The sequence below is a fragment of the Moschus berezovskii genome, chromosome 17 (assembly GCF_049115385.1).
Source record: "Moschus berezovskii isolate FMDL1 chromosome 17, NW_MosBer_1.0, whole genome shotgun sequence".
Taxonomy (NCBI): domain Eukaryota; kingdom Metazoa; phylum Chordata; class Mammalia; order Artiodactyla; family Moschidae; genus Moschus; species Moschus berezovskii.
This window is the reverse complement of record NC_142476.1, coordinates 47,178,123-47,203,384: the sequence shown is the minus strand read 5'-3', so window position 1 is coordinate 47,203,384 and position 25,262 is coordinate 47,178,123. Positions and strand designations below refer to the sequence as shown.

The 25,262-nt window shown below is 39.8% G+C and overlaps 1 protein-coding gene and 1 pseudogene across 6 annotated transcripts in view; one reads left to right on the top strand and one right to left on the bottom strand.

Moving 5' to 3' along the window:
* The window catches only part of RERE (arginine-glutamic acid dipeptide repeats), a 417,526-nt gene that overhangs the window by 292,813 nt on the left and 99,451 nt on the right, over nucleotides 1-25,262 (top strand). For all 6 annotated transcript variants that reach the window (XM_055419489.2, XM_055419484.2, XM_055419488.2 and 3 more), the window contains 2 exons: nucleotides 3,224-3,348; nucleotides 4,381-4,480. In XM_055419489.2, coding sequence (XP_055275464.2) covers nucleotides 3,224-3,348; nucleotides 4,381-4,480 — 225 coding nt within the window. The remainder of the gene's footprint in view (nucleotides 1-3,223; nucleotides 3,349-4,380; nucleotides 4,481-25,262) is intronic.
* Nucleotides 11,003-12,562, bottom strand: LOC129551495 (L-lactate dehydrogenase B chain-like; annotated as a pseudogene).

Genomic DNA, 25,262 nt, shown 5'->3' with positions numbered 1-25,262 from the left:
GTCTTTGAGATATTATATTATCTCCAGAAGGGGAAATGGCTGGCTTAGAGGGCATATGTAATTCTAAGACTATTACAGCGTTCCCCTGCATAGAGATTGGATCATTTTGTGTTCGTGCTGACAACTTACGTGAGTGCCAACACGCGGCCTTGTGTGTCATCACACTTTGGCACTGTGTCGGTCTGATAGGTGAGCAGTGGTATCTCGGTGTCATTAGTTTGCATTTCTCTTGTCAGTACAGAAGGCCATCTTTTCCTATGATTCAGAGCCACCTGCATGTGTGTTCTTTTCTCTAAGCAAATTATATTTCTCATCCCTTTTTCTCTAGGAGGGGTTGGTTCTTCTCCACAGCAATAGTATTTTTTAAAAATTAATTTAACAGACAGCTATTTGAGAGTTACTGCTCCAACTGTTGTACGTGGTGCTAGGGAAACAGCTTGGTACAAAATGTCTGAGACCTTTTGATATGAGTTGCTGTTGTGCTTTAATTTTAAGGAGAACTCACTGTGGCTCCCAGTTCAGTACTGAATTAAGGAAGCACACCATTTTGAGGGGTTGCGGTCAACACCTGATACACAGTGAGAAGCTTGGGAGGTAGACTGTGAAGCAGAGAGTGTAGACAGTAGCCTGCCAGCTGCATGGCTGACTCATGTTGAGTTTTGCCACACAATTGTTTTTAAAACTTGAATAACAAGCATTTAAAGCCATGAACTTTCACATTAAAGTCAAGATTTCTGAACTTTGGGGAAACCTGGAGGATGTATGAGTCCTGGTTCCCACTCCTGCATGGCAGCATTTTCCGGACAGGACTCTCCCCATCTCACCCTGATCCCTTCACACCTAACACCTGCATGCTCAGAGTGGGAACTGCTGTCATGGATGGATTTGAGCACTTGGAATGCGGCAAGTCTGAACTGGGATGTCGCGTTCTGTTTACTGTGGACAGCAGAACATTTAAAGTGAAACACGAGGCCCTCATTTTGTTTTTGTTGGCTGTACACTCTGTCTGCTTCAATCACTGACAGTTTTTGCCTAAGTTTCTGTGGACACTGGAGCTTTTACTTATTTATTTTGGTTTTTTTTTTGTTTGTTTTTTTGTTTATCCTTTTCTAAGCTTATTTTCTTTCTTTCTTTTTTTAAAACTTTACAATATTGTATTGGTTTTGCCATACATTGACATGAATCTGCCCCGGGTGTACATGTGTTCCCCACCTTGAAACCCCTCCCACCTCCCTCCCCATATCGTCCCTCTGGGTCATCCCAGTGCACCCGCCCCAAGCATCCTGTCTCACACATCAAACCTGGATTGGCAATTCGTTTCACATATGATAATATACATATTTCAGTGCCATTCTCCCAAATCATCCCCCCCTCGCCCTCTCCCACAGAGTCCAAAAGACTGTTCTATACATCTGTGTCTCTTTTGCTGTCTTGTATACAGGGTTATTGTTACCATCTTTCTAAATTCCATATATATGCATTAGTATACTGTATTGGCCACCTCATGCGACGAGTTGACTCACTGAAAAAGACTCTGATGCTGGGAAAGGTTGGGGGCGGGAGGAGAAGGGGATGACCGAGAATGAGATGGCTGGATGGCATCACCGGCTCTGTGGGCATGAGTTTAAGTGAACTCCGGGAGTTGGTGATGGATAGGGAGGCCTGGCGTGCTGTGATTCATGGGGTCGCGGAGAGTCGGACACGACTGAACTGAACTGAACTGAATACTGTATTGGTGTTTTTCTTTCTGGTTTACTTCACTCTGTATAATAGGCTCCAGTTTCATCCACCTCATTAGAACTGGTTCAAATGTATTCTTTTTAATGGCTGAGTAATACTCCATTGTGTATATGTACCACAGCTGTCTTATTCATTCGTCTGCAGATAGACATCTAGGTTGTTTCCATGTCCTGGCTATTATAAACAGTGCTGCGATGAACATTGGAGTACATGTGTCTCTTTCAATTCTGGTTTCCTCGGTGTGTATGCCCAGCATTGGGATTGCTGGGTCGTATGGCAGTTCTATTTCCAGTTTTTTAAGGAATCTCCACACTGTTCTCCGTAGTTTCTGTACTAGTTTGCATTCCCACCAACAGTGTAAGAGGGTTCCCTTTTCAACACTGGAGCTTTTAAACTGCAGCTCTTAATTTAAAATGTTAAATTAATGTGACTATGTTCTTGGTTTAAGAAAATAAGAACGTGTGTGTTTTGCAGATGGGTGACTTTTCACAGGCCCCTGAGCAGTCATGAGGCCTGTTTATACTTGCTCTGCTCCAGTAGTAGAGGGTGAGACAATGCTGGAGATACTGGGTTGGCCAAAATCTTTGTTTCAGTTTTTCCGTAACAACATGCCAAACACCCGAACAAACTTTTTGGTCAATCCAATATTTGAATTTCTAAGAGAATTGACTTGGAATGTTGGTTATTGAGCACTGTTATTCAAATCTTTCCAAAAATTTTTTTTAATTGAGGTGTCCTTTATGTATAGTGACCTGTTTGTATCTTAGGTATACTCTTCAGTCCTCTGTGAGGACTGTGTTCATTTCAAGGCACAGAACATGGGTCATCTCAGAAGCTCCTGCCTGCCCCTTGTCCAGCAACCCTCTCCTCCTGGAACCGCTGCTCATTCAATTTCTGTCACCATCATTTAGTGCTCCTGATTTTATTGTTGTTACCTTTATGGATTTTTTGTATTAATATGTCTACTAATATGTGACTCATTGATCTTGACTCCTAACAGTATCTTTGGTTTGCAGAGTAGTTCATTCATTGTTTTAGTACACATCCTTAGGTGAGACTCCATTACTTTTATTTTTATATATATATGTGTGTGTGTATGTGTGTATTTTGGTAAACGTGTTTTATTGGATGTGTAGTTCTCCCTTCTTTATCAAGGAGCTCTTATTCCCAAAACATTTTTTGTTACTTCTTTATTCACATGTGCCCACTTCTTTTTCACTCTGTGGACCGTGCTGGCACAAGTTTATGTTGACACTTTTAGCAGTTCCTTAAGTAGAGATCAAGTCCATTATGAAATCTCCTGTGGTGAAACGATCCCAGAGTGTGCGATGGGCCAGCTTCAGTGACTCATGAGTTTTCAGTTATTTCAATACTGCCGAAAGAAAGAGGCTCAATTCGTTACTGTGTCTGTCCCCAAGGCCTGCCTGCACAGGCAGCTCTTTGAACATGCCTTGATTGTGACTTTTTCATCCCTGTCTTACAGGCCAAACTACCCGACTTGCAACCATTCCCTTCTCCCGATGGAGACACTGTGACCCAGCATGAGGAACTGGTCTGGATGCCTGGCGTTAATGACTGTGACCTCCTTATGTACTTGAGGGCAGCAAGGTAATAGGAGTCCACACCCTCCTGCTTTCTGTATTGATGAGTGGTCAGTAAACTTCCCCCTTTCCCCTGAAGTTGTGTTTATATATTGGGCATTCTCTGACTTTACGTTTTGTTATGCTCTTTGTAATCAGAGCCCTGCTCTTTCTTACTGGAAAAACACAACTTTCGATGGTGAGGTCACTTTTTTTCCTTGGTGTTTGCCCCAACTCAGATTTTAGAACTTTTCAGGAAGAAAACATTGTAAATCACACATTCCAGTATCAATGCTTCTTAATACAGTTGAGTAATTGGCTCATTCAGTGCTTCTTAAAATTCCATTCCATATTTCTTTGCTCCATGGCTGTTCATTGGTATCTGACCTAAACTTGACGTTTTGAGGGCTTACCTATATGAATACTTGCTAACCTGAAAATGCCTAAATTTCAAAATGAGAAGTTCATGTCTGTCCCAGACATGTCACAGTGCAGGCAGGGCCTTCCTTTGTCTGCAGGGGTTTCTGCGACTCACTCACTGCAGTATCAACAACAGGCAACAGAAATGTTGAAGCAAGGTGGTGAGCAGTGTAACTTGGAGATGTAGGTTTCAGGGCAGGGGTGACTACTAAGAGTTTTTTTCACCTCTTCCACATTTGCTTAGAGATGGTTAATGTACAGCATGGGACGAATTAAGTAAAATTTCAAAGGATGCAGTTTTACATATTTTCTGGAGACTGACCTTTCAAAAGTTTATAATCCAGCTGACCATTCTGGCAGATAGTTTTAGATAATTCACGGCCTCAAAACTAAAGTCTAAGTACTGATAAAGCATGGGAAGAAAAACAAATGGAATTGAATGAATTTCTTTTTCTCAGTGAGTAAAGAGTGAACTGCAGAGAAACTTAAAAAAATTTTTTTAAGATGAGAGCAGAAGCAGGGCTGAGAAATCTGGCTTAATTGTGCATATAGTAGTGGAATTTGGTCTGGGCTGGAGCTGCGCTCTGAGAACCGAGGGCTGAAATGTCTGCCCTGCTGTGTTCCCTTCCCGTGTCCTCAGGAGCATGGCGGCCTTTGCCGGGATGTGTGACGGAGGCTCCACGGAAGATGGCTGTGTGGCGGCCTCGCGGGATGACACCACCCTCAACGCACTGAACACGGTGAGACCTTTGAAGTTCTCTAGGTGGGAAGCAAATTCTTCTTTCTCCTCTTCCGGCCATAGGGAGTCTGTGATGATGGCCCCTGAAGGGGTCTGAAGTCTCAGGAGGCAGTGCTGTGGGGTGCTGCTGGGCTTGAAAGATGGGAGTCGTGGTCCCGGTGGTGGGCTCCATGACCTTGCCAGTGATATGGCACCTCCAAATTTACCTTGTGACCTGTGTCTGTGCTCCAGGACTGTGGTGAGCGTCTGCCAAGAGCCTGATGATAGTGGTCAGAGTTCACTGAGATCTCACAAGCCCAGTAGTAGGCACAGTGATTTTACTGAACCCTCACAGCGCCCCTCTTAGGGAGGCTCCGTTATTACCACTGTGTGGACACAGACAAGTAAGTTGAGAGCAGTGGAGTCACAATCCACGGTCATACACTTAAGATGTGAATCCAGAGGCCCTGCTTTCCAAGCCTTAATGTATTCTTTGAACAAGTTTCGTTTTTATAGATTTGGCTTTGGAACAATGTAAATATTTCAGATGTTTATAAAAAAGTTAAATTAAAAAAAAATAATAGTCATTAAAAAAAACTAAAGTAAAATGTAACCCATGAGCATAACGGTAGTGAGTTGGTTGCATCACATATCCTGTGTGAGCAGTCATCTGCTTTAATCCTATGACTCCACGGCAGCTCAGAATAACCCAGCTTGAGCCGCTGCTAGCAGTAGGATTCCTGAAACCAGTTTACTTCTTTGGACACTCCTTTTTGACCTCAGAGTATATCCTATGGGGCTGTACAGGAAAATGAGTGTGTCATATAGTTCCTTGAAACAGTTCTTCTCCTATTTATTCATTAACGTGGAATGATCAGATCTGAAGTAATAATGAATTTTTATGGATTTCTGATCTGTTCACAAAGAGTCTGCATGGTTCTGTATACTTACATAGGATATTGAACACGAGGCTGAGCAACTCTTGGTGATGATGAAGTGTCATTTAAGCAGTTCTTGAGAGGTTACTGTAATTGGAAGGGACGTTTTTCAGTCATCTGTTCCAGTCTCTAAACAGATTAGAATCCAAAGCACAGGAAGACCAGGTGACTTGTATGATTGTTGTCAACAATCCAAAAAGTTGGTAACAGACCCCAATTTAGGGATCTTTCTACTGTACAATTTGTTGTTGGGAAAACGTGTAGATATCTGAATGACATAGCTGGTGTTTATTCCTGGTCTAGTTGTGTTTCTTGAGTGTTACATAACATTATAATAGTCTCTTATATATTGGAGGTTGAATCACCTTGCTGGGCATATGCCATGTTCTAAATAAGTGAATGATTTTCATATTCCCATTTACTTTCTCACTTATTTGCTACTGAGATTTTTTGTGGTTATAAGGAATCCTTATTCTGAACATACAGTGATAGAGCCAGACGGGGCCTTTGAGATTATTTTATAGATGAGAAAACTGAGACTCAGATGATGACTCTGCCAGCAGTGGCTATGACAGATGTAGCTGTGAATGTCTGTGTATTCAAAATACCCTAAAAAATATGTGTATATTCTTTGAAATGAACTAGTTTTCTGTTGGGTTTTGGTGTAAAAACTTTATGAAAATTCTCCTTTCATGACTGCCGATCAGTTGAATTTTGAGTAACAAAAATGTTGCCATATTTAATTAAATGTCTATTTTTGACACTTTTCCTGAATTTATCTGATTTATTCTCTGTCTTATTCCAACCCGTCTAAAGATTGTGTGGAACATACTTTTGTACAGAAATAATTTGAGCTATTTTTGCCTGTGGTCCTTTGTAGCACGTTCCTTCTGAAATTTTCTTAAGCATTGCCAGAGGGTTTTGGTTTATGAGTTTTTGTTTCTGTGAAGCTACCTTCTCATCATTTGAATTCTTCCTGCCTAGGCGAGCCCAGGGTGGCTCAGGTGTCGGATTATGCAATACAAGTTCATTTAACCATCAAAAGACTGAGTTGTGTGCTCATTTTATGATGAATGGAAACATTTAGTGGCTGTTTTAATTTTTATACTTTTGTTGTACTGGTTCATGGAGCATTTTAGTTGCAGGCACTTTCTTTAATGAGAAGTGAAGTGATTGGAAAAATCTTGAGAGACGTTAATGTTTATTTCACATTCCTTGGAATAAGAGGGTTTTGAGTTAAGTAATAAATTAAAAAGACAAATTCATTGTCATGTGAGAATGACATTTATTATTATTATGTATTATTTCTTAGAGTATAACATAGAAGCAAAACAATGTAAAGCATTTATCAACTTAGAATAAACCTATGTCCATTTCCTGTTTCCCAGAACAATGTAGATATTTAAAGTATATGGAATCTGCAGTGCGGCTACATTATAGTATGTTTAGTAACCCAATAGGAATGTTTGAATTTCGGTTCAATTCAGTTCAGTTCAGTCGCTCAGTTGTGTCCAACTCTTTGCCACCCCATGGACTGCAGCACTCCAGGTCTCCCTGTCCATCACCAACTCCCTAAATAAATAGTTTAATGTTTAAAACATTTTTGAACTGTTTGTTCTTTATTACGATTACAAGTGTGCATGCTCAGTCATGTCTGACTCTTCATGACCCTGTGGACTGTAGCCCACCAGGCTCCTCTGTCCCTAGGGTTTTCCAGGCAAGAATACTGGAGTGGGTTGCCATTTCCTTCTCCATATTACCATTATATGGACCTAGTTTTAAATATAAGCTCCTCTGGGTTACTTATTTGACTTTTTTTCTTCATTATTCCCAAATGAGAGTTTTAGTGTATATTAAAAAAATTTATTGGAGTGTAATTTTTGTATAATAAACTGCTCTTATTTAAAGTATACAATTCGATGACTTTTTTAAAATGTGTATACCAATGAAGCTACTGCAGTGTTCATGGAAGAAATCATTTCCAGCATCTCCAAAAGTTGCCTCATGCTCTTTTATAATCCTTTGCTGCTTCTAGCCTCAGATAACCACTGATACATTTTCCTCGTTATAGATCAGTTGCATTTTTTAGAATGTTGCATGCATTAGAATAATATTGTATGTAATACTTGGGGTTTGGATTCTTTCAGCACAGTAATTTTATAGTAGATGTATGTTGCCACATTAGCAGTAGTGCATGCCTTTTTTATTGCTGAGTAGTATTCCAGGCTATGGGTATCCATAGTATTTTATCCTTTTACTTGGTGATGGATATTTGCTTTTTTTCCAAGCTTTTGGCCATTATGAACTGTTAGACAAGTCTTTTTTTAGAACATATATTTTCATTTTACTTGAGTAAATACCTGACAGTGTTGGCAGCTTTTTAGAGAAGTTATCAAACAGGTTTCCACAGTGGCTGTACCATTTTATATTCCCATTAGTAGTGTGTTAGAATTTCAGTTCTTTAGCATACTCCACAAGACTTGATGTCTTCAGTCTTTTGAGTTTTAGCCATTCTAATGGATATGTAATGATATGTCATTGAAGTTTTTAATTTAAATTTCCTGACTGTAGGTGATGTTGAGCATCTTTTTATGTGTTTAAGCCCATTTGTATAGCTTTTGGGGGGGGGATATCTCTTGCCCAATTTAAAAAATTTGTATTATTTGGCCTTTAGTACAGTTTAGTTATAAGAATTATTTTCATATTGAAGATATAAGTGCTTTGCTACATGTATTATAAATATTTTCTACTATATTTCAAAAAGTATGTAATTTCGCTAAAATCTGATGCATCACTTTTTTTAAATGAAAATTTCTGTGATCATCTCGTGATTACAAGGTTTGTTTCTATGCTTTCTTTTGAAGTTTTAGTTCTTACATTCATTTCAAAATAATTTTACATGTGATACGAGGTAGAGATGAAAGTCCTTTCTTTTCCACACTGAGGCCAGTTGTGCAAGCCAGATTTTTTGGAAATAGTCTTTTGTCATTTAATTGCCTTTATGCCTTTATTGAACAACCACTCCTTCTATGTGTTTGTTTGTTTAAGATCCTATTCTGTTTCACTGATCTGACATCTCTCTTTTTACTAGTACTTCAGTATTTTTAATACTATAGTTCTATAAGAACCCAGGTGATATATCTTCCTATTTTCTACTTGATTTCAAGATACTTTGGCTGTTTTAGGTAATTTACATTTTCGTGTAAATTTTAGAATCAGCTTGCCAGTTTCTGTTTTAAAAAAAGGCTTTGATGTTATTTTGATTGAGATTACATTGGATGTATGGATCAATTTAGGGAGAATTGACATGTTAACAATATGAATCTTCTAATCCATGAACTTGATAATAGTATCTCTCCATTTGGGGGGAAAAAGTATTCTTTAATTTCTTTGAGATATTGTAGTTTTCATTGTGCAAGTTTTACACTTATTTTGTAAAATTTATCCCTTAAGTAGTTATTGTTTGACGATTCTATTGTTAATAAAATTGTATTTTTTAATTTCATCTCTAAATATTTATTGATAGGATAGAAATACACTTAGTTTTCATGTGATGACCTTGTATTATACAAAGAATGCAAGGTTAACACTAGTAGCTTTCCTTAGGATTTTCCATGTGCACAATGTCATGTCATCTGCAAACAAAGACAGCTTTACCTTTTTCTGATTTATGTGTTTTATTTCTTTTTTTGTGCTTTATTACACTTGCTTGAACCTCCAATACAGTACTGGATAGAAATTATGAGAATAGACATCTTTGCTTTCTTTCTCATCTTAAAGAAAAAACACTCAGTTATTCACTGTTATGTGCTATGTAGGATTTTTTTGTTATTTAAACAAGCTGAGAATGTTCCCTTTTGTATCTAAGTTTATTAAGGTTTTTACCATGAATGAACATTGAATTTTGTCAGATGCTATTTTTTTCTTGTGTATCTGTTGGGATGATCATAGGTTGTTATACTTTTTTTGTTCATTTGGTAAATTACATTAATTAATTTCAGACTTTAAATCAACTACGTTCCTAGATTAAATCCTACTTGGGCATTATGTACTATTGGATTCAATTTACTGTTCAAAACTGTCACCTTTGTGTTCATGAGGAACAGTGAGCTGTAGTCTTCTTCCATTGTAATACCTTTGTCTGGTTTTAATATCAGAGTAATACTGATTTTAAAAATTAGTTGGGAAATATTTCCTCCTACTGTTTTTCTTTGTCTCAAAGAATTTATAAAGGATTGATCTTTATTGTTAAATGTTTGATAGAATTGACAGTTTAGCCATTTGGGACTAAATTTTTTTAATGGAAAGTTAAAAAGCGTTACTGAAACCAGGTTCATACAATGAGTCTCTTGCATATGAACCTTCAAAGAGCAAACTTTCAAAGATGCAAGCATTTGTTTGCATGTCCAGTCATGTAAGTTAGCTTGGTGTCTGGTGTGCATTGTCATGTGCAATCACTCCACAAGTGATTGCGCTTTTGTTAACTGTGCAGCACTGTATTGAGCACATCTGTATGGTGTCTTTATTTCCAGCCCAGAGTGTCCAGAATCAAGTGTAAAAGCAATGGTATAGAGCCAATTGTGTTTGTTGGGTCCTTAGGCTAACTTTGTTGGACTTACGAACAAATTGGATTCACAGACATGCTCTCAGAACGAAACTCGTTCGAATGTAAGAGACTGACTGTACTGCTCGCCACACGACAGGCCAGTGAATAGAGAGACGAGGTGTCAGGCCGAGGAATAGTGACTATTCAAGAAGCCAGCAGATTGAGAAGATGGTGGACTAGTGTCCCAAAGAATCACCTCACCTGAATTAGAACTCAGACTTCTTTTATACTAAAAAGGAGGGGTGGGGACAGCTGATTGTCATAAACTCTTGGTGCCAGAGTCCTTTTCTCCTGCACCTGTTCATGTAGGTCTGGTCACAGTGTTCTTGTAAGCCTCCAACAAGACAGTTGTCATTTTATGTTCTGCAACTTATTGCTCTGTGTGAATGGGAAAGTGTTATACCTTTCAGGGTCAGAGCCTTGAGAGTGGGCTATCACATATATTTCACGCTGTGGGCAACAGACTTTAACAGAGGTGCACAGCCAGCATGACCACACACAGGCACCAGAGTCAGTGTCAGAGCTGAAGGAACAGGTCTCATACGGAGTTAGGTGTGTTCTTTCCTGTTATGAAAGAACAGACAGACATAGGCCTATTCAGACTTTATATTTTATCATGTGTCACTAGTAATCTGTTGATCTCTAAATGTTTTGTTCATTTCATCTGGGTTATCAAATTTATTGGTAAAAATTTCAAATTATTTCAGAAGTTTCTTTTTAATGTTCATAAGAATCTGTAATTTTGACCTTTCATTTTTAATATTGCTCGTTTGTTTCTTCTTAGTCATTCTTTTTTTATTTTTTTTAACGCTAGTTGGTTTATTTTATTTGTTCAAGGACTCATCTTGCAAGCATTAAAGCATGGGCTTTGATTCTGGGAGCCCAGATTCACCCACCTAGGAAGACAAAAGTGAACTGTGTTCCATGTACACGGACCCAAACTAAAGGCTTGTGGTTAATCACACTGTAGTTTTAAGTTTCTACAGCCTTGCCCCAGAAGTCACAGTTCCTTTAAGTCCTTCTGGATGCCCCAGAGGGTATCTGTACTATTCTTGAGTTGGTCAACCTCTTCATCCTTCAGCTTCTGGTTGGTAAAACTGGTTAACCCCCAAGCATTCAGAATACATGGAAGGCTCAGGAAGACTTCATTCTCAATGCCATACATGCCCTTCACCATTGTTGACACTGGGTGATTCCTGGATAAATTTTTCAACATGGATTCAGTAAGATCAGCCACACTTAATCAAGTAGCCCAGTTGGTATATCCTTTTAGCTTGGTGACTTCATAGGCACTCTCAACTACCATCTTATGCACTTCCTTCCAGTTTTCACTATCATTGTCTGTTCCCATTTCTGGATTCACTTCCTGGAGAGAAACACCTGCCACATTCACTCCACTCCATGCAGCCATGCTTGAGTCTCCATGTTCTCCCAAAATCTATCTGTGGCAGCTGCTGAGATGAATGCCAAGTTTTTCAGCCATCAGTTCAGTCACTCAGTTGTGTCCAACTCTTGGTGAACCCATGGACTGGAGCATGCCAGACTTCCCTGTCCATAACCAACTACTGGAGCTTACTCAAACTTATGTCCATCAAGTCGGTGATGCCATCCAACCATCTCATCCTCTGTCATCTGCTTCTCCTCCTGCCTTCAATCCTTCCCAGCATCAGGGTCTTTTCAAATGAGTCAGTTCTTCGCATCAGGTGGCCAAAGTATTGGAGTTTCAGCTTCAGAATCAGTTCTTCCAATGAATATTAAGGTCTGATTTCCTTTAGGATGGACTGGTTGGATCTCCTTGCAGCCCAAGGGACTCTCAAGGGTTTCTCCAATTCCACAGTTCAAAAGCATCAATTCTTTGGTGCTCAGCTTCCTTTATAGTCCAACTCTCACGTCCATACATGACTACTGGAAATTCCACAGCTTTGACTAGACGGACCTTTGTTGGCAAACTAATGTCTCTGCTTTTTACTTTTTAGTGTGCTGTCTAGGTTGATCATAGTTTTTCTTCCAAGGAGGAAGCATCTTTTAGTTTTCAGCTGTAAGAGTGAAATATAGCAGAATCCAGATTATATCCACTCGCAATCACACAGTGCTTGGGTAATCCACTTGGTTTCCAGGTAATGTATGTGAGAATATCTGCTGGGTTGGAAACCACAGTGATGATGCAGTTCGGATTGTACTTGACAATCTGAGCAGTGATGAACTTGAAGATATTAGTGTTCCTTTGCACCAGATTCAGGTGCCTCTTCCCCTCTTACTAGTGAACTCCTGCACTTACCACCACGACCTTGGAATTGACAGTGACAGAATGATCTTTGTCTGCCACGATTTTTGGTGCCTGAAGGAATAAGCTCTTGTGCTGCAGGTCCATCACTTCTCCTTTGAGTTTATCTTCTAAAACATCCACAAGAGCAAACTCATCAGTCAGAGACTTTCCCAGAATGCTGATGGCACATGCCATACTGACTTGTCCAATACCCTCTACAGTGATCTTATTGTTTGGAACCGTTCCCTTCTCTTCTGCAACTGGTGCAATCAATTTTTCCATTAGAGTTGCCATTGTGCCCAGGGGAGAGAAAGTTCTCCAGACAGTGGTATGGGCAGCACAGAGACGACAAAGCAGTGTGCATCTCCTTTCTTAGTCATTCTTAATAGAGGTTTATCGATATTATTGATCTTTTCAGATAAGTAGTGTTGGGTTTCATTGATTTTTTTTTTCCCCTCTGTTGTTTTCTATTTCATTGATCTCTCAATCTTATTTCTATTATTTCTTTTCCACTTACTTTGGGTTAATTTGAATATTTTTTCTCCTAGCTTCCTAAGTTGGGGTCTTAAATAACTGACACAAATTCTAATTTGTTGTTCTTCTATTATCTTTTAGTTAACATTTTTTTAAACAATTTTATGTGTGATTTCTTATTTTACCTGTGGATTGTGTAGAATTAAATTGTATAATTAGCATGGACTTAGGAATTTTTTTCCCTCTCTCCTTCTCTCCTTTTGGAATGTTATTGATTTCTAATTAGGTCTGTTGTGATCAAAGAGTACCCAGTGAGATTTCAGTCTGTTGAGATCTGAGACTTGGTTCTTGTCTCAGCATGTGATTTATCTTATGAATGTTCCATGTGCACTTGTAATAAACTTTTATTCTGCAGTTAATAGGTGTACTGTTTTATAATTGTCAGTTTCTTTGGGGTAGTTGATATTATTATTCAGATCTCTGCCTTATTTATTTATTTATTTTTGACTGTGCTGGGTCTTTTTTGCTGCATGCCAACTTTTCTCTAGTTGCACAGAGTGGGTGCTACTTTCTAGTTGTGGTCTGTGGACTTCTCATTGCAGTGACTTCTCTTGTTGTGGAGCAAGGCCCTCAAACATGGTGAGCTTGCTTCACAGCTTGTGGGATCTTCCCGGACCAGGGATCAAACTCCTGTTGCCGGATTGGCAGGTGGATTCTTAACTGCCAGGGAAGTCCATTCTTTTATCTAGTTGTGTTGTCAGTTACTGAGAGATGTATTAAAGTCTTTCACTGTGATCGTGAATTTGGTTATTTCTCCTTTTGTCTCTGTTAGTTTTGCTTCGTGTGTGTGGGAATTGTATCACTAGGTGCATGAGCATTTCTAACACTGATCTTGCTCCATGTACTAAACCTGTTCCCCTTTTGATGCAATTCATTTTGTGCCTAGTGATACCCTTTGTCTTAAATTCAGTTTTGTCCGAAATTCATACAGTGCTCTGGCTTTCTTATGCCTCTTGTCTGCGTGTGGTGTGTCTTCTTCCAGCTTCTCACTTTGAATCCTTTTGTTTGTTTAAAGCACCTCTCCTGTGTACTTTAGCTTTCTTGCTGTTTCTTGCTTTTTTATCCCATCTGGCAAGCTCTACCTTTTGTGTGGAGTGTTTAGTCCATTTTAACAGTGCAGATGATTCTCAGGTTCTATGAAACTTGAGCCACTTAAATTTTTAATAGCAGAGCTAGTGTCATTGGAGAATCACAGAAGTAGTTAATATATTATTACTTTTATGGCCACGCGATGTTACTTTTGATTCAGCAGTGAACTTGTAAAATAGTTAGGTACATGGTTCTTTGTTTGCTCGTTAGCATTAACATGTATTTCTTATCTTTTTACTTCTTACATAAAAAAGTTTTGTACTGAAATAAAGGAAGAATACGTAAGAAACATGTTGGCCTCTCTTACTATGAGAGGGTATTCTTAGTAACTATGGGCATACTTCTTAATGTATGTCAGCAAAAATACGTTTTTGTTGTTGTTGTTCAGTCGCTCAGTCATGCCCAACTCTTTGTGACCGCATGGACTGCAATATGCCAGGCTGCCCTGTCCATCACCAACTCCTGAAGTTTAGTCAAACTCATGTCCTTTGAGTCTGTGATGCCATCCAACCATCTCATCCTCCGTCACCCTCTTCTCCTCTTGCCTTTAATCTTTCCCAGCATCAGGGTCTTTCCCAGTGACTCAGCTCTTTACATCAGGTGGGCCAAAGTATTGGAGCTTCAGCTTTAGCCTCAGTCCTTCCAATGAGTATTTATTTCAGGGTTGATTTCCTTTAGGATTGACTGGTTTGATCTCCTTGCTGTCCAAGGTACTCTCTTAATAGTCTTCTCCAGCACCACAGTTCGAAGGCATCAATTCTACATTGCTCATAATATGTTTTATTATGTTTTACTATTTTATTTTAAATTGTGAATGCCTAAAAATGCAGAATTGTTTTATTTATAAGCGTATGTAGCATATGTTAAATAATATGTTAAAATATGACAAAGCAATGATATTCCCTCTGAAAGGTCAGAGATAGAAATGTTTCTGTGTGTTTCTCCTTAAGGAGTTTTCTTTTAATTAAAATATTTAAAAAAATTATTTATGTATTTTGGCTGTGCCGAGTCTTCCTTGCTGCACAGTCTTTTCTCTAGTTGTGAGCAGGGCTATTCTGTAGTCGTGGTGTATGGCCTTCTCATTGTTGTAACTTCTCTGTTGCAGAGTATGGGCTCTGCAGCAATGGCTCAATAGTTGTGGTGCACAGCCTTAGTTGCTCCACGGCATGTGGGATCTTCCAGGAATAGGGATTGAACCTGTGTCTGTTACATTGGCAGGTGGATTCTTTACCACTGAGCCACCAGGGAAGCCCTATATGCAGTTTTATTTAGGCTTATCTGTACACATTTAGCTTATATGTAACTCTTAAACTTAATTGCTGTGTAACGTATAAATGGCCCGTAGTATTCTAGTGAGATTAATTCAGCCATCTTTAAATGCTTACATTTATTTGATCTCTTATTAATACAGAATAGACCTTTATATTTACGCTTGGAAGCTGCAGCAGAGCCCCATAGTTTGAGAGTAAGTTTTCCTGGAAGATACCATTCTGACTTATTTTTACTAAATTGATATTGGATTTTATTCTTTGAGCTCAGATATCTTTCCCATTTCCTCATGAAATTCAGATTCTTTGGCTTCTTTTTCTCAGAAACTTATTTGCATGCTTATGTTTACTTTCACTAACACTAAACATATATATGTTCACTATATAGAAGTAAAATTTATAATCATGCAGCTAAGATTTCACCTTTGCCTGGACAGTTTTATTCCCTGAAATATGGATGGCTGTTAGACATTTGGATTAAGCTTTTTACATATTCATGAAAGTATGTATGTGTTTACTTATTTATGCATACCCACATCTCCTTCAACAGAGGATTAAAGGCTTCCAATCGCTTAATAGTTAGTTTTTATCTCTGATCTATAAATATCACTATTTGTTAACCATTGAGTATTAATCATTTTTGTTTTCTGAGCTGTAACCCAATGCCTGGTACATGGTGGAGATAGACACTAAATATTTGTTGAATGATAAAATAAGTAAATCAGATTCAAGTCCAGATCATATTTAATCACCCAGAACTTGGTGTTGTGAAGTTAGCACAACAGAGTAAGCCTACACTCAGGATCTTTTTCATGTTCCTCTCTTTCATTCTAAAAAGTTTAAGTCTGTAGAACTTCTCTCAGAGATTTTCTGCTTGTTCTTTATAAATGGACTTCACTGAAACACTTGGCCCTGAATTAGCTTTGCAGTGCTCCAGACTTAAATGGATGTTGAGTATTACCCAGCTCCCAAATAATGCGTCGCCAAAAAGCCCTTTTATTATCATTTGTCTGGTGGCTCAGATGGTCAAGAATCCGCCTGCAGCGCGGGAGACCTGTGTTCTATCCCTGATTTGGGAAGATCTCCTGGAAAAGAGAATGGCTACCCACTCTAGTATTCTTTCTTGGAGAATACCCATGGACAGAGGAGCCTGGTAGGCTACAGTCCATGATGTTGGAGAGAGTCCAAAAGACATGACTGAGTGACTAAGCACACAAATTATATGATCAGGATTCTCCTAAATTGATTCCACACTCACACCCTTTACCTAAATTCTCCTCTTTTTATTATTCTCCTTTCGTATTAGTCACCATTACTTGGTTGGAGGGTGGTAATTTTGTTCTGTCAGGACTTTGGATGAAAAGAGTTGATATGCTACATGCTTTCTTTTTATGGAAATCCAATAGTTTTATCCAATTATTTACAATAATTTTTAAGAATACCTTATGTAAATCAGTTTTGACAAGCACCTTTGCTAGTGTTTTATTTATGTCATAGCAGGATATTGGAATCTTCCTCATATTGTTAATGATAGTAGAAATAAAGATGCAGAAAAAGACCGTGTAGTTGAAGTTTTCTCATATAACCAAGACCTTTTCAACTGATTATCAGCATTTGTTGTTCAGTCGCTATGTCATGTCTGACTCTGTGACCCCATGGACTGCAGCATGCCCGGCTTCCCTGTACTCCACTGTCTCCTGGAGTTTGCTTGAATTCATGTCCATTGAGCTGTGATATTAGCTAACCATCTCATCCTCTGTCCATGGTGTAGTTTTTATATACGTGTATGTGTATAACCATTTTTGTTCATAACCATTTTATTTCTCCTGTGGTCAGCTCTGTCTGTATGTCTTTTAAAATGTGGCTCATACACTAAAGCAATACTTGCCAGATTTGATCAGCATGTGGTGACGAGAAGTTATCTTCAGTTACCCTGAAAGCTTGCCTCAGTGCAGTAAGCTTTTATGAAATTGTACGCATCACTTGCTTTTTTTTCCCCTTGTGTTTTGTTTTTGTCTTATTTCATTTTTCTGTGGGTAAATGCCTTTACTAAGCCATTCTCTCCCCACCTCAGCTTTTTGACTGAATTTTCAACCAGACATCGAACCTTAAGTTTATCACTGTTACTCTCATTTTACTAGGTATCAGCTATAGGTCAGCTGCCTGATGTCATTAATAACAACAATATTAATAAGCTGTAATAAAATTAAAATGTACTTGTTGGTTGAGTGCTTATGTGTTAGGTGAAATTTTAAGTGCTTCTTATGAATGATTTCATTTGATCTTTATAACAATTTTGTGAGAGAAGTGTGGTTAGCACCTGCAGTTTATTAAGCGCACTGTGCCGTATACACGTTTTAAACTTCATGTGTCGGACTACAAGGATAGTCCAACTCGAGCCCAGCGCCTCATTGCAGTCCTCTTGAGAATCTGCGCTTTGGGCGACTCACTGTTCAGCTAATTGAAAACCCTTCTTGCTGCCACCTGACTGCATGTCTCCCTCTGCCCTCCCAGGTCTCAGCAAACAAAAGCTTTTACTTTGGTTTGGCCAAAGTTAGAAAGTTCCTTTGCTAATTAAAAAATTTTCTGTCTTTTCTGTGCTAAATACTGATAAAATGTTCTGTGGTAGTTTGAAAAATGTCCACTATAACATCAGTCAGTTGGAATTTTAGCACCTGTGCTGTGATTCATGGGGTCGCGGAGAGTCGGACACGACTGAGCGACTGAACTGAAACCTATATGAAGCCAGTCAGTTGGAATTTTACGACCTATGAACCTATATGAAACATTAATATCAATATGGTAAGTGTTTAGCAAGTCAGGATAAAAGCCCTTAGCCCTTTTACATTGAAGAAGAGGCTTTAATACAATCATTCATTCATTTATTTATTCAGCAATAAATGTGATGGAGTCCTTGCTCTTTGCAAAGCCCTTATGGGAGAGCATTTGATGAGTGTTTAAATCTAAGTAAGCATTTAATCTTAGAACAAAGTAGGCCCATGAGTTTTAAAGGGCTCAAATATTAACATAACTTCTGAAATGTAGAATATTAAGATTTATAGTGTTTGTACTAGTATGTGTGTTTCTTAATACTAGTTTGAAATAGATTTCAGAATAACTTTTTTTCCCCCCACAGCTCTCCTAGATAAATTTTTTACCCCAAAGTTTGAAGGTCAGTGTAGTAGTTTCCTGTGGCTGCTCTGGCAAATTGTGTACCATAAACTTCAGAACTTAAAGCAACATATTTCTCACAGTTCTGGAGCCCAGAAGTTCAAAATCAGGGTGTCGGTTGGGCCATTTTTCCCTCCAGCTCCTCAGGGAGAATCATTCTGTGCCTCCTCCAGCACTGAGTGGCTTCGAGCTCTGTGGGGCTGGTGGTCACTCTTTCTCTGCTTGCCTTCACTTCTCCGTCTTCTCTGTGTATCTAGGTCTTCTCTGTCCCGTGTTTTTCCTCGGCTCCTCTTTTTGTAAGGATGCTGGTCATTGGATATTGGACTCACCTGAATAATCTAGAATTGTCTTCTCATCTTAAAATCCTTAACTTCATCACAGTCATGTCTGTAAAGACCTTTTTCTCAAATAAGGTTGCAGTCGCATGTTGCTGGGGTTTGATGCGGAGGTCTTCTGGTGGTTGTTTTTCAGCCCCAACAGCTGGGTTTTACTGTTGTATACAGTGTTTGAGTGAATTCTGGGAGTTGGTGATGGACAGGGAGGCCTGGCGTGCTGTGATTTATGGGGTCGCAGAGAGTCAGACACGACTGAGCGACTGAACTGAACTGAACTGACTGAACAGTGTTTCTAAAATAAATTGTAGTACTTATTTTTAATTTTCTGTAATAGTTTATTTCCTTCCCCTTTCTATCAGTTATAATTTACTTATATTTAAGTGTGAATGTTATCTTGAGAATGTAAAAATATTCTAGTAGTGACTGTGATATTTCTGTAAAATCCTAGGACATTTGATTTATAAAATACTGTCATATTTGTATTGGCATAACGTACCATGTATTTGGCTTTCTTTGTACAAAGGATATATTTATTTAGATAAGAGAATTATCATCTATTGGTTATAGATTATCTATAGAATCTATAGATAACCATAGATTATCTATGGTTAACCATGTTAACTGACTTATTCTGACCTGTCAGTTGCTATTTCTTCCTTGGCTGTACCCTGGATGGTCCTAGCCTGCCCCTCAGGGGCTGTTGGGGGCAAGGTCTTGTGCTGCTGGTAGATCTGGTCTTGGGTAGCCTGGGGTCAGCCTTGGCTACCTTTGAAGCTGTTCCTTTCTAAAGTCTCTACTGTCTCTTCCATCTCCTGTCCTTCAGCTCTGCCCTGGCCAGCTCTCTTCTCTAGGAGACAGACATTTCCCCATAGCCAGTCACTCTCAGAACTTCTTAAATCACCACACCACCTGCCCACCCATGTCTGTCTTGCTGCCCTGCCTTTGGTTAGCTTCCTCCTTGACCACAGAATGGCTTGGGTGTGTCTTGCAGCTTGTGTGTGTGTGTGTGTGTGTGTATACGCACACGTGCTCAGTCATGTTCGACTTTTTCAACTCCCTGGATTGTAGCTCTGCCAGGCTCCTCTTTCCATGGGATTTCCCAGGCAAGAATACTGGAATGGGTTGCCATTCTTTTCTGCAAGAGATCTTCCTGACCCAGGGATCAAACCTTGGTCTTGGTCTCTTGGCATTGTTAGGTGGGTTCTTTACCACTGCGCCATCTGGGAAGCCAGAAGTGTTCCAGCCTACTCCAGTACTTTGAAATACTAGTTCTTCAAGGATTTGGGGGAAGGATGGCTCTAAATTTTTCTCCCCTTTCCACTCCTTCCCCCAACCATTTCACCAGCGAGATACATGCTTTCATGTGTTCTCCAGTCTGACTTCACTTGATGCCTCTGAGTTATCATGCTGGCGGCCACCACACAGAATCTTTTGGGACTGTTGAGAGTTTGAGGTCTTTGGTTTGTGTAGTATTTGCCAAGTTTGGTAGTCTTCCACAGTCAGGCTCTCTTCTGCTGCTGCTGTGTTTTGAAATCGTACAGTCTTTTTCCTTTGTTCTTTCAGACCTATTGTTAGACTGAGAAATACAGAATGGTGAGGAGGCTAAGCATCTCAGGCTCAGGGCGAGGCTTCTTGGTTCTCCAGGGCATAGCTGGAGGCACTACTGGGGTTGCCCAAAGCCTCATAGCTTATTTCTTAGTCACTCACTTTGTTCTTGGCTGAGGTTTCTAAATAAAAGAGCAGTCACTCAGAAGCGTTCCCACCTCTGTAGTCTTGCATGCTTTGCTGTGTGCCTCTTTGATTTTCTTTGTTCCATTACTTTATCATTGCAGCCAGAAAGAATAATGCACTACTGTTTACACAGCCTTAAAATTACTCTTCAAAAATCACCAAGGTTAAAGTTACTGAGCCCTGTGGATGGGAAGCAGTCATTTCTGCACTTAAATTCTACTGAGTAGGAATTCAAGCACTTTTTGTAAATGGTTTCTCTTACTACCGTTGCCATTGATCTTGAAGTTGTTTTGTTTATTTATTTTAAAGAAATTTAATTGTCTGTAGGAATCTGGTTATAATTGACCTGTGGCTAACCTTTCATGTGTATTTTCTAGTTCACTTGAGCATTTCGGAATGGGTTCACTAATGTCTGCATAAGGGAATAGAGCTATGTTTTCCTGTCGCCCTCTAGGTTAGAGCTTCCCATGCCATTTTTCTGTTTTGAAGGCTGTGAAGATTCTAGGAGTAAGTGAAAAAAGTGTTTTAATTTCCACTGTGGCCCTGAACATTTTCTGCCTGTGATCTGAGATAGGTCTTTCTAAGCTGACAAATAATGATGATTCCTGACTCTGCCGGGAGTTTTTCTCTCTGTGGCTGGAGTTACACTCCTCATTCTGTATCATTAAGCTGGGTCTTCTCATCAGTGGATTTGTGTGCTGAGTTTTGAGGAGCTTTGATCTGCCACAGCCCAGCATCCTTTATGTCCTGGGCTGGAACTCACACAGAAAGCAGGAGGAAAGGTTTTGTTTCTGGGAAGCGAGGTTATATACTGTGAGCTGTGTAGATAATTATGCATAATTTAATTTGAAGACTCGTGGCGTGAACTAGTCCAGCTTTCGCAGAGACCTGAAAGTTAAGACATTAACTTTAAATCCCTAAGGTGTAAGTGAAGCATCTGCAGGTTGGCATAGTTCAGTGGCTATATCGTTTGTTTATTTTTCTAAATGAGTATTAATATTTCCATTTATTTATTCATTTTTATATAGAATATCCTTTAGAATTTTACCTTTCCAAAACATCTATGGAACTTCCCTGATGGTCCAGTGTAAAGAATTCTCCTGCCAGTGCAGGGGACACAAGTTCGATACCTGGTTGGGGAAGATTCCACATCCTGCGGAGCAGCTAAACCTGTGTGCCACAACCACGGAATCCCACACACCAAGAGCCCATGCTCCACAAGAGAAACCACTGCAATAAGAAACCTGAGTGCTTCAACTAGAGAAAGTCTGCATGCAGCAACAAAGACCCAGCCTAGCCAAAAATAAATAAAAATTAAAAACAAAATCTATAAAGAGAAAGAAGATTAAAAACTGCGGGGTTTGAACAATGACCCAGTTCAGCCTCTCTGTTACAGAGGAAGAGTCCAGGGGCCACGCTGCTGCTCAGAGCAGGGTCCTCCAGGCCCCTCTGCCCAGGCTGCTACTTCCCTCCAGGACAGCCTGGCACCTCACTCCTGAGAGCCCCCTAGGTCATCAGGTTCTCCGTTGTTTCCCTTCTCATCCCCATCTTGCATCCTGTCTTCTCTATACTGTAGGATAAGCTCACCCCTATGGTGCTCTAAGGCATACTCACTCTCCTAGCACCAGAGTGCTTTCCTGTGACATTTGTCGCGTCCCATCCCTTCTCAGTCAGCTCTCCTTATGGAACATTTCCTCCTTCGGAATCAGGCTCAGTGATGACCACATAACTTATTTCATCCTAAACAGGCCTTCAGCATAGATCCTATGTTCTTCCTTTCTACAGTTAGGAAAACTGAGCTTTAGAAAAATAATTCGCTTCTTACCACACAGCTAGTGGCAGGACAAGTGTTTGAATCTAAGCCAGAGCCAGGAGCATTTAGATCTCACCTCTCGGAACCCCGAAACCTGCATCTTTGGTGCCAGTGTCCTCTCAGATTCTCCTGTCCAGGTGTTTATGTTTGTAAAGACAATGTCAGATTAGATGCTGAAAACAGACAAATGGTCAGAAATGGCTGAGACTTGGTTTGTTCTATATTTTAAAAATAGTTTACTGACCTCAGCTGATGTGCCAGCATTTGGTGTTTGCTTTCTAATCACCTTGTGGTTGAGGTCCCTGTTCTGTGGGTTTGGAAGATCTTCGAAAGCACTGTAGCCAGGAGATTGTGACCTGTTTTCTAGATACATATGTGAGAGCTGAGAATGAGAAATGGTACAGTGTTGTACTAGCCATGGGAAATTGTTACAAGTGAATTATTGCTTAGACATAATAACTGTCTTTTATTACCTCCTCCTAGAATAGTGTTTTTAATTTGACTGTTGCTCTTTATTAAGTATAGACATGCTCCGTCCCTCAGTGGTGTCCAACTCTCTGTGAACCCGTGGACTGTAGCCAACCAGGATCCTCTGTCCGTGGGATTTTCCTGGCAAGAATACTGGAGTGGGTTGCCATTTCCTCCTCCAGGGGATCTTCCCAACCCAGGGATGGAACCCGTGACTTCTGCATGGCCGGTGAATTCTTTACTGCTGAGCCACCAGGGAAGCCCTAAGTATAGGCAAGGTTAATCATATTATGTATACTGTTGATCTTTAAAATCTGCTTTGTGGAATTATCTTGCTCTTTCAACAGAACAAATAGCACCCTAGTCACTGACACTTTTCTGTTTTTATTAAACATTTATTTCATTATTTTGTTTATATGTATGTGTTTTCTCTACTCTGAGCTTCTCCTGACTAGCCACCCCAGTGTAAGAAAAGACCCTGTGCTTGCCCCATCCCTGCAGCTGGAGAAGTCCCTGAGCTCACTGTTGCCAGCAGATCGCCGATCCTGATGTGCTCCAGTAGAGGTGTCGGGGGCAGGGACTGAGTCTTCGGGGTCCTGGACACTGGGCTAATGTGGAATCCTTGCTCTGCTGCTTTGTAGGGAGGTGGCCTCAAGCACAAGGCTGAACCTCTCAGTTTTGTTTCCTCATATGTAGCACTCTTGCCTCAAAAGAGTGGTGTGAAATGATGAAGTTATATACTGAGTGAGTTCTTAGCACCTCTAGAGAAGAGAATGGCAACCCACTCCAGTATTCTTGCCTGGACAGTGGAGCCTGGCAGGCTACAGTCCATGGGGTCTCAAAGAGTTGAGCACAAATGAGCAACTGAGCCCACACACAGATGTATAAGTTCCTAGCTCAGGCAACACAAAAGAAATGTTGGTCCCCCTCTCTCTCTCTTCTCCTTTGTGACCTCAGGAGCTGACATAATTTCTAGAACATTGTACTTATTCAGAATGTGTTAGAGGGGAAGAGTTATTCCAGAGAAAATGTATTTGTTTCTGAAAATTAACTGAATCTTTCCTTTAGCCCTTACTCTCAGCAGTTAAATTCTGTCTTTACCTTTATCTCTCAAATGTGTGCCCATAAGAGTATTTAGAGAAATTTATCCTCTCCAGCGCTTAAGTAGCATTATTAGGAGTGACAGTGGCCAAACAAAAATAAACATTGTGCTTTCAGTCTTAACTGTAGTTTTTGAATGTACGTGTGTATCATGTTTTGAGCTTTGTACTATGTCACTGGGCTTTATTTTCCTGGGCTCCAAAATCACTGTGGATGGTGACTGCAGCCATGAAATTAAAAGATGCTTGCTCCTAGGAAGTAAAACTATGACCCATCTAGACAGCATATTAAAAAGCAGAGACATTGTTTTGCCAACAAAGGTCCGTGTAGTCAAAGCTATGGTTTTTCCAGTAGTCATGTATGGATGTGAGAGTTGGACCATAAAGAAAGCTGAGCACCGAAGAATTGATGCTTTTGAACTGTGTTGATGGAGAAGACTCTTGAGAGTCCCTTGGACTGCAAGGAGATCAAACCAGTCAATCCTGAAGGAAATCAATCCTGAATGTTCATTGGAAGGACTGATACTGAAGCTCCAATACTTTGGCTACCTGATCCAAAGAACTGACTCATTAGAAAAGACCCTGATGCTGGGAAAGATTGAAGGCGGGAGGAGAAGGGGACAACAGTGTGAGATAGTTGGATGTCATCGCCAATTCAATGGACACGAATTTGAGCAAGCTCCAGGAGTTGGTGATGGACAGGGAAGCCTGGAGTGCTGTAGTCCATGAAGTCACAAAGAGTCAGACATGACTGAGTGACTGAACTGAACTCAACGAGGTCACTGGTGATAGAGGAATGAATGAAAATATATATGCGTTTGTGAATTATATATTATGAGAGGATGTTTTCAGTTGTCAGATTTCAGACAGCTTTCTCATGTTAGTGAGGAATAATTCAAATGATTAAAACTACATGAGGAATTTTAAGATCGTTTCCAAATTCCACTTTTTTCCCCCTTTTTAAGTTATTTTGGCAATTTCGTATAAATAAACAGTGTATTTTGCAGAGCAGAAGACTTTGAAATCTAATATTATCCCTAATGGACTGCAGTTATTTAATATTTAGCATGAATGCAATCTAACTTCAGATAGGCTTTTTCTGCAGTTATTATAATGGCTGTAATTGCAGAAGAATACTTGGCGTAGCAGTAGCTGCCAGCTGCAATGCCATTTGATCTAAAAAGGTCACAGTAAAAGGGACATTTAAATTAAGTTATAAATTACAATTGAAGAACAATGTTTTGATGTGTGAGACCTGGGATGACAGAGCAGGAGATGTAATTCATGGGTTCATTATAGAACAGAGGTGCCTGACAGCTGAGCCGTGCCAAGGGGAGAATTTATTTGCAGCATCACGCAGACAGAAAATGGCAGCTCAGATGAGAAGCTGGAGTAGAAACTCGAAACCTTGTGGTAATATGCAGAGTTTATGCTAATCAGACTGCCCCAGATCCAGCGATGTTTAATGATTGCTGTAATATAAAT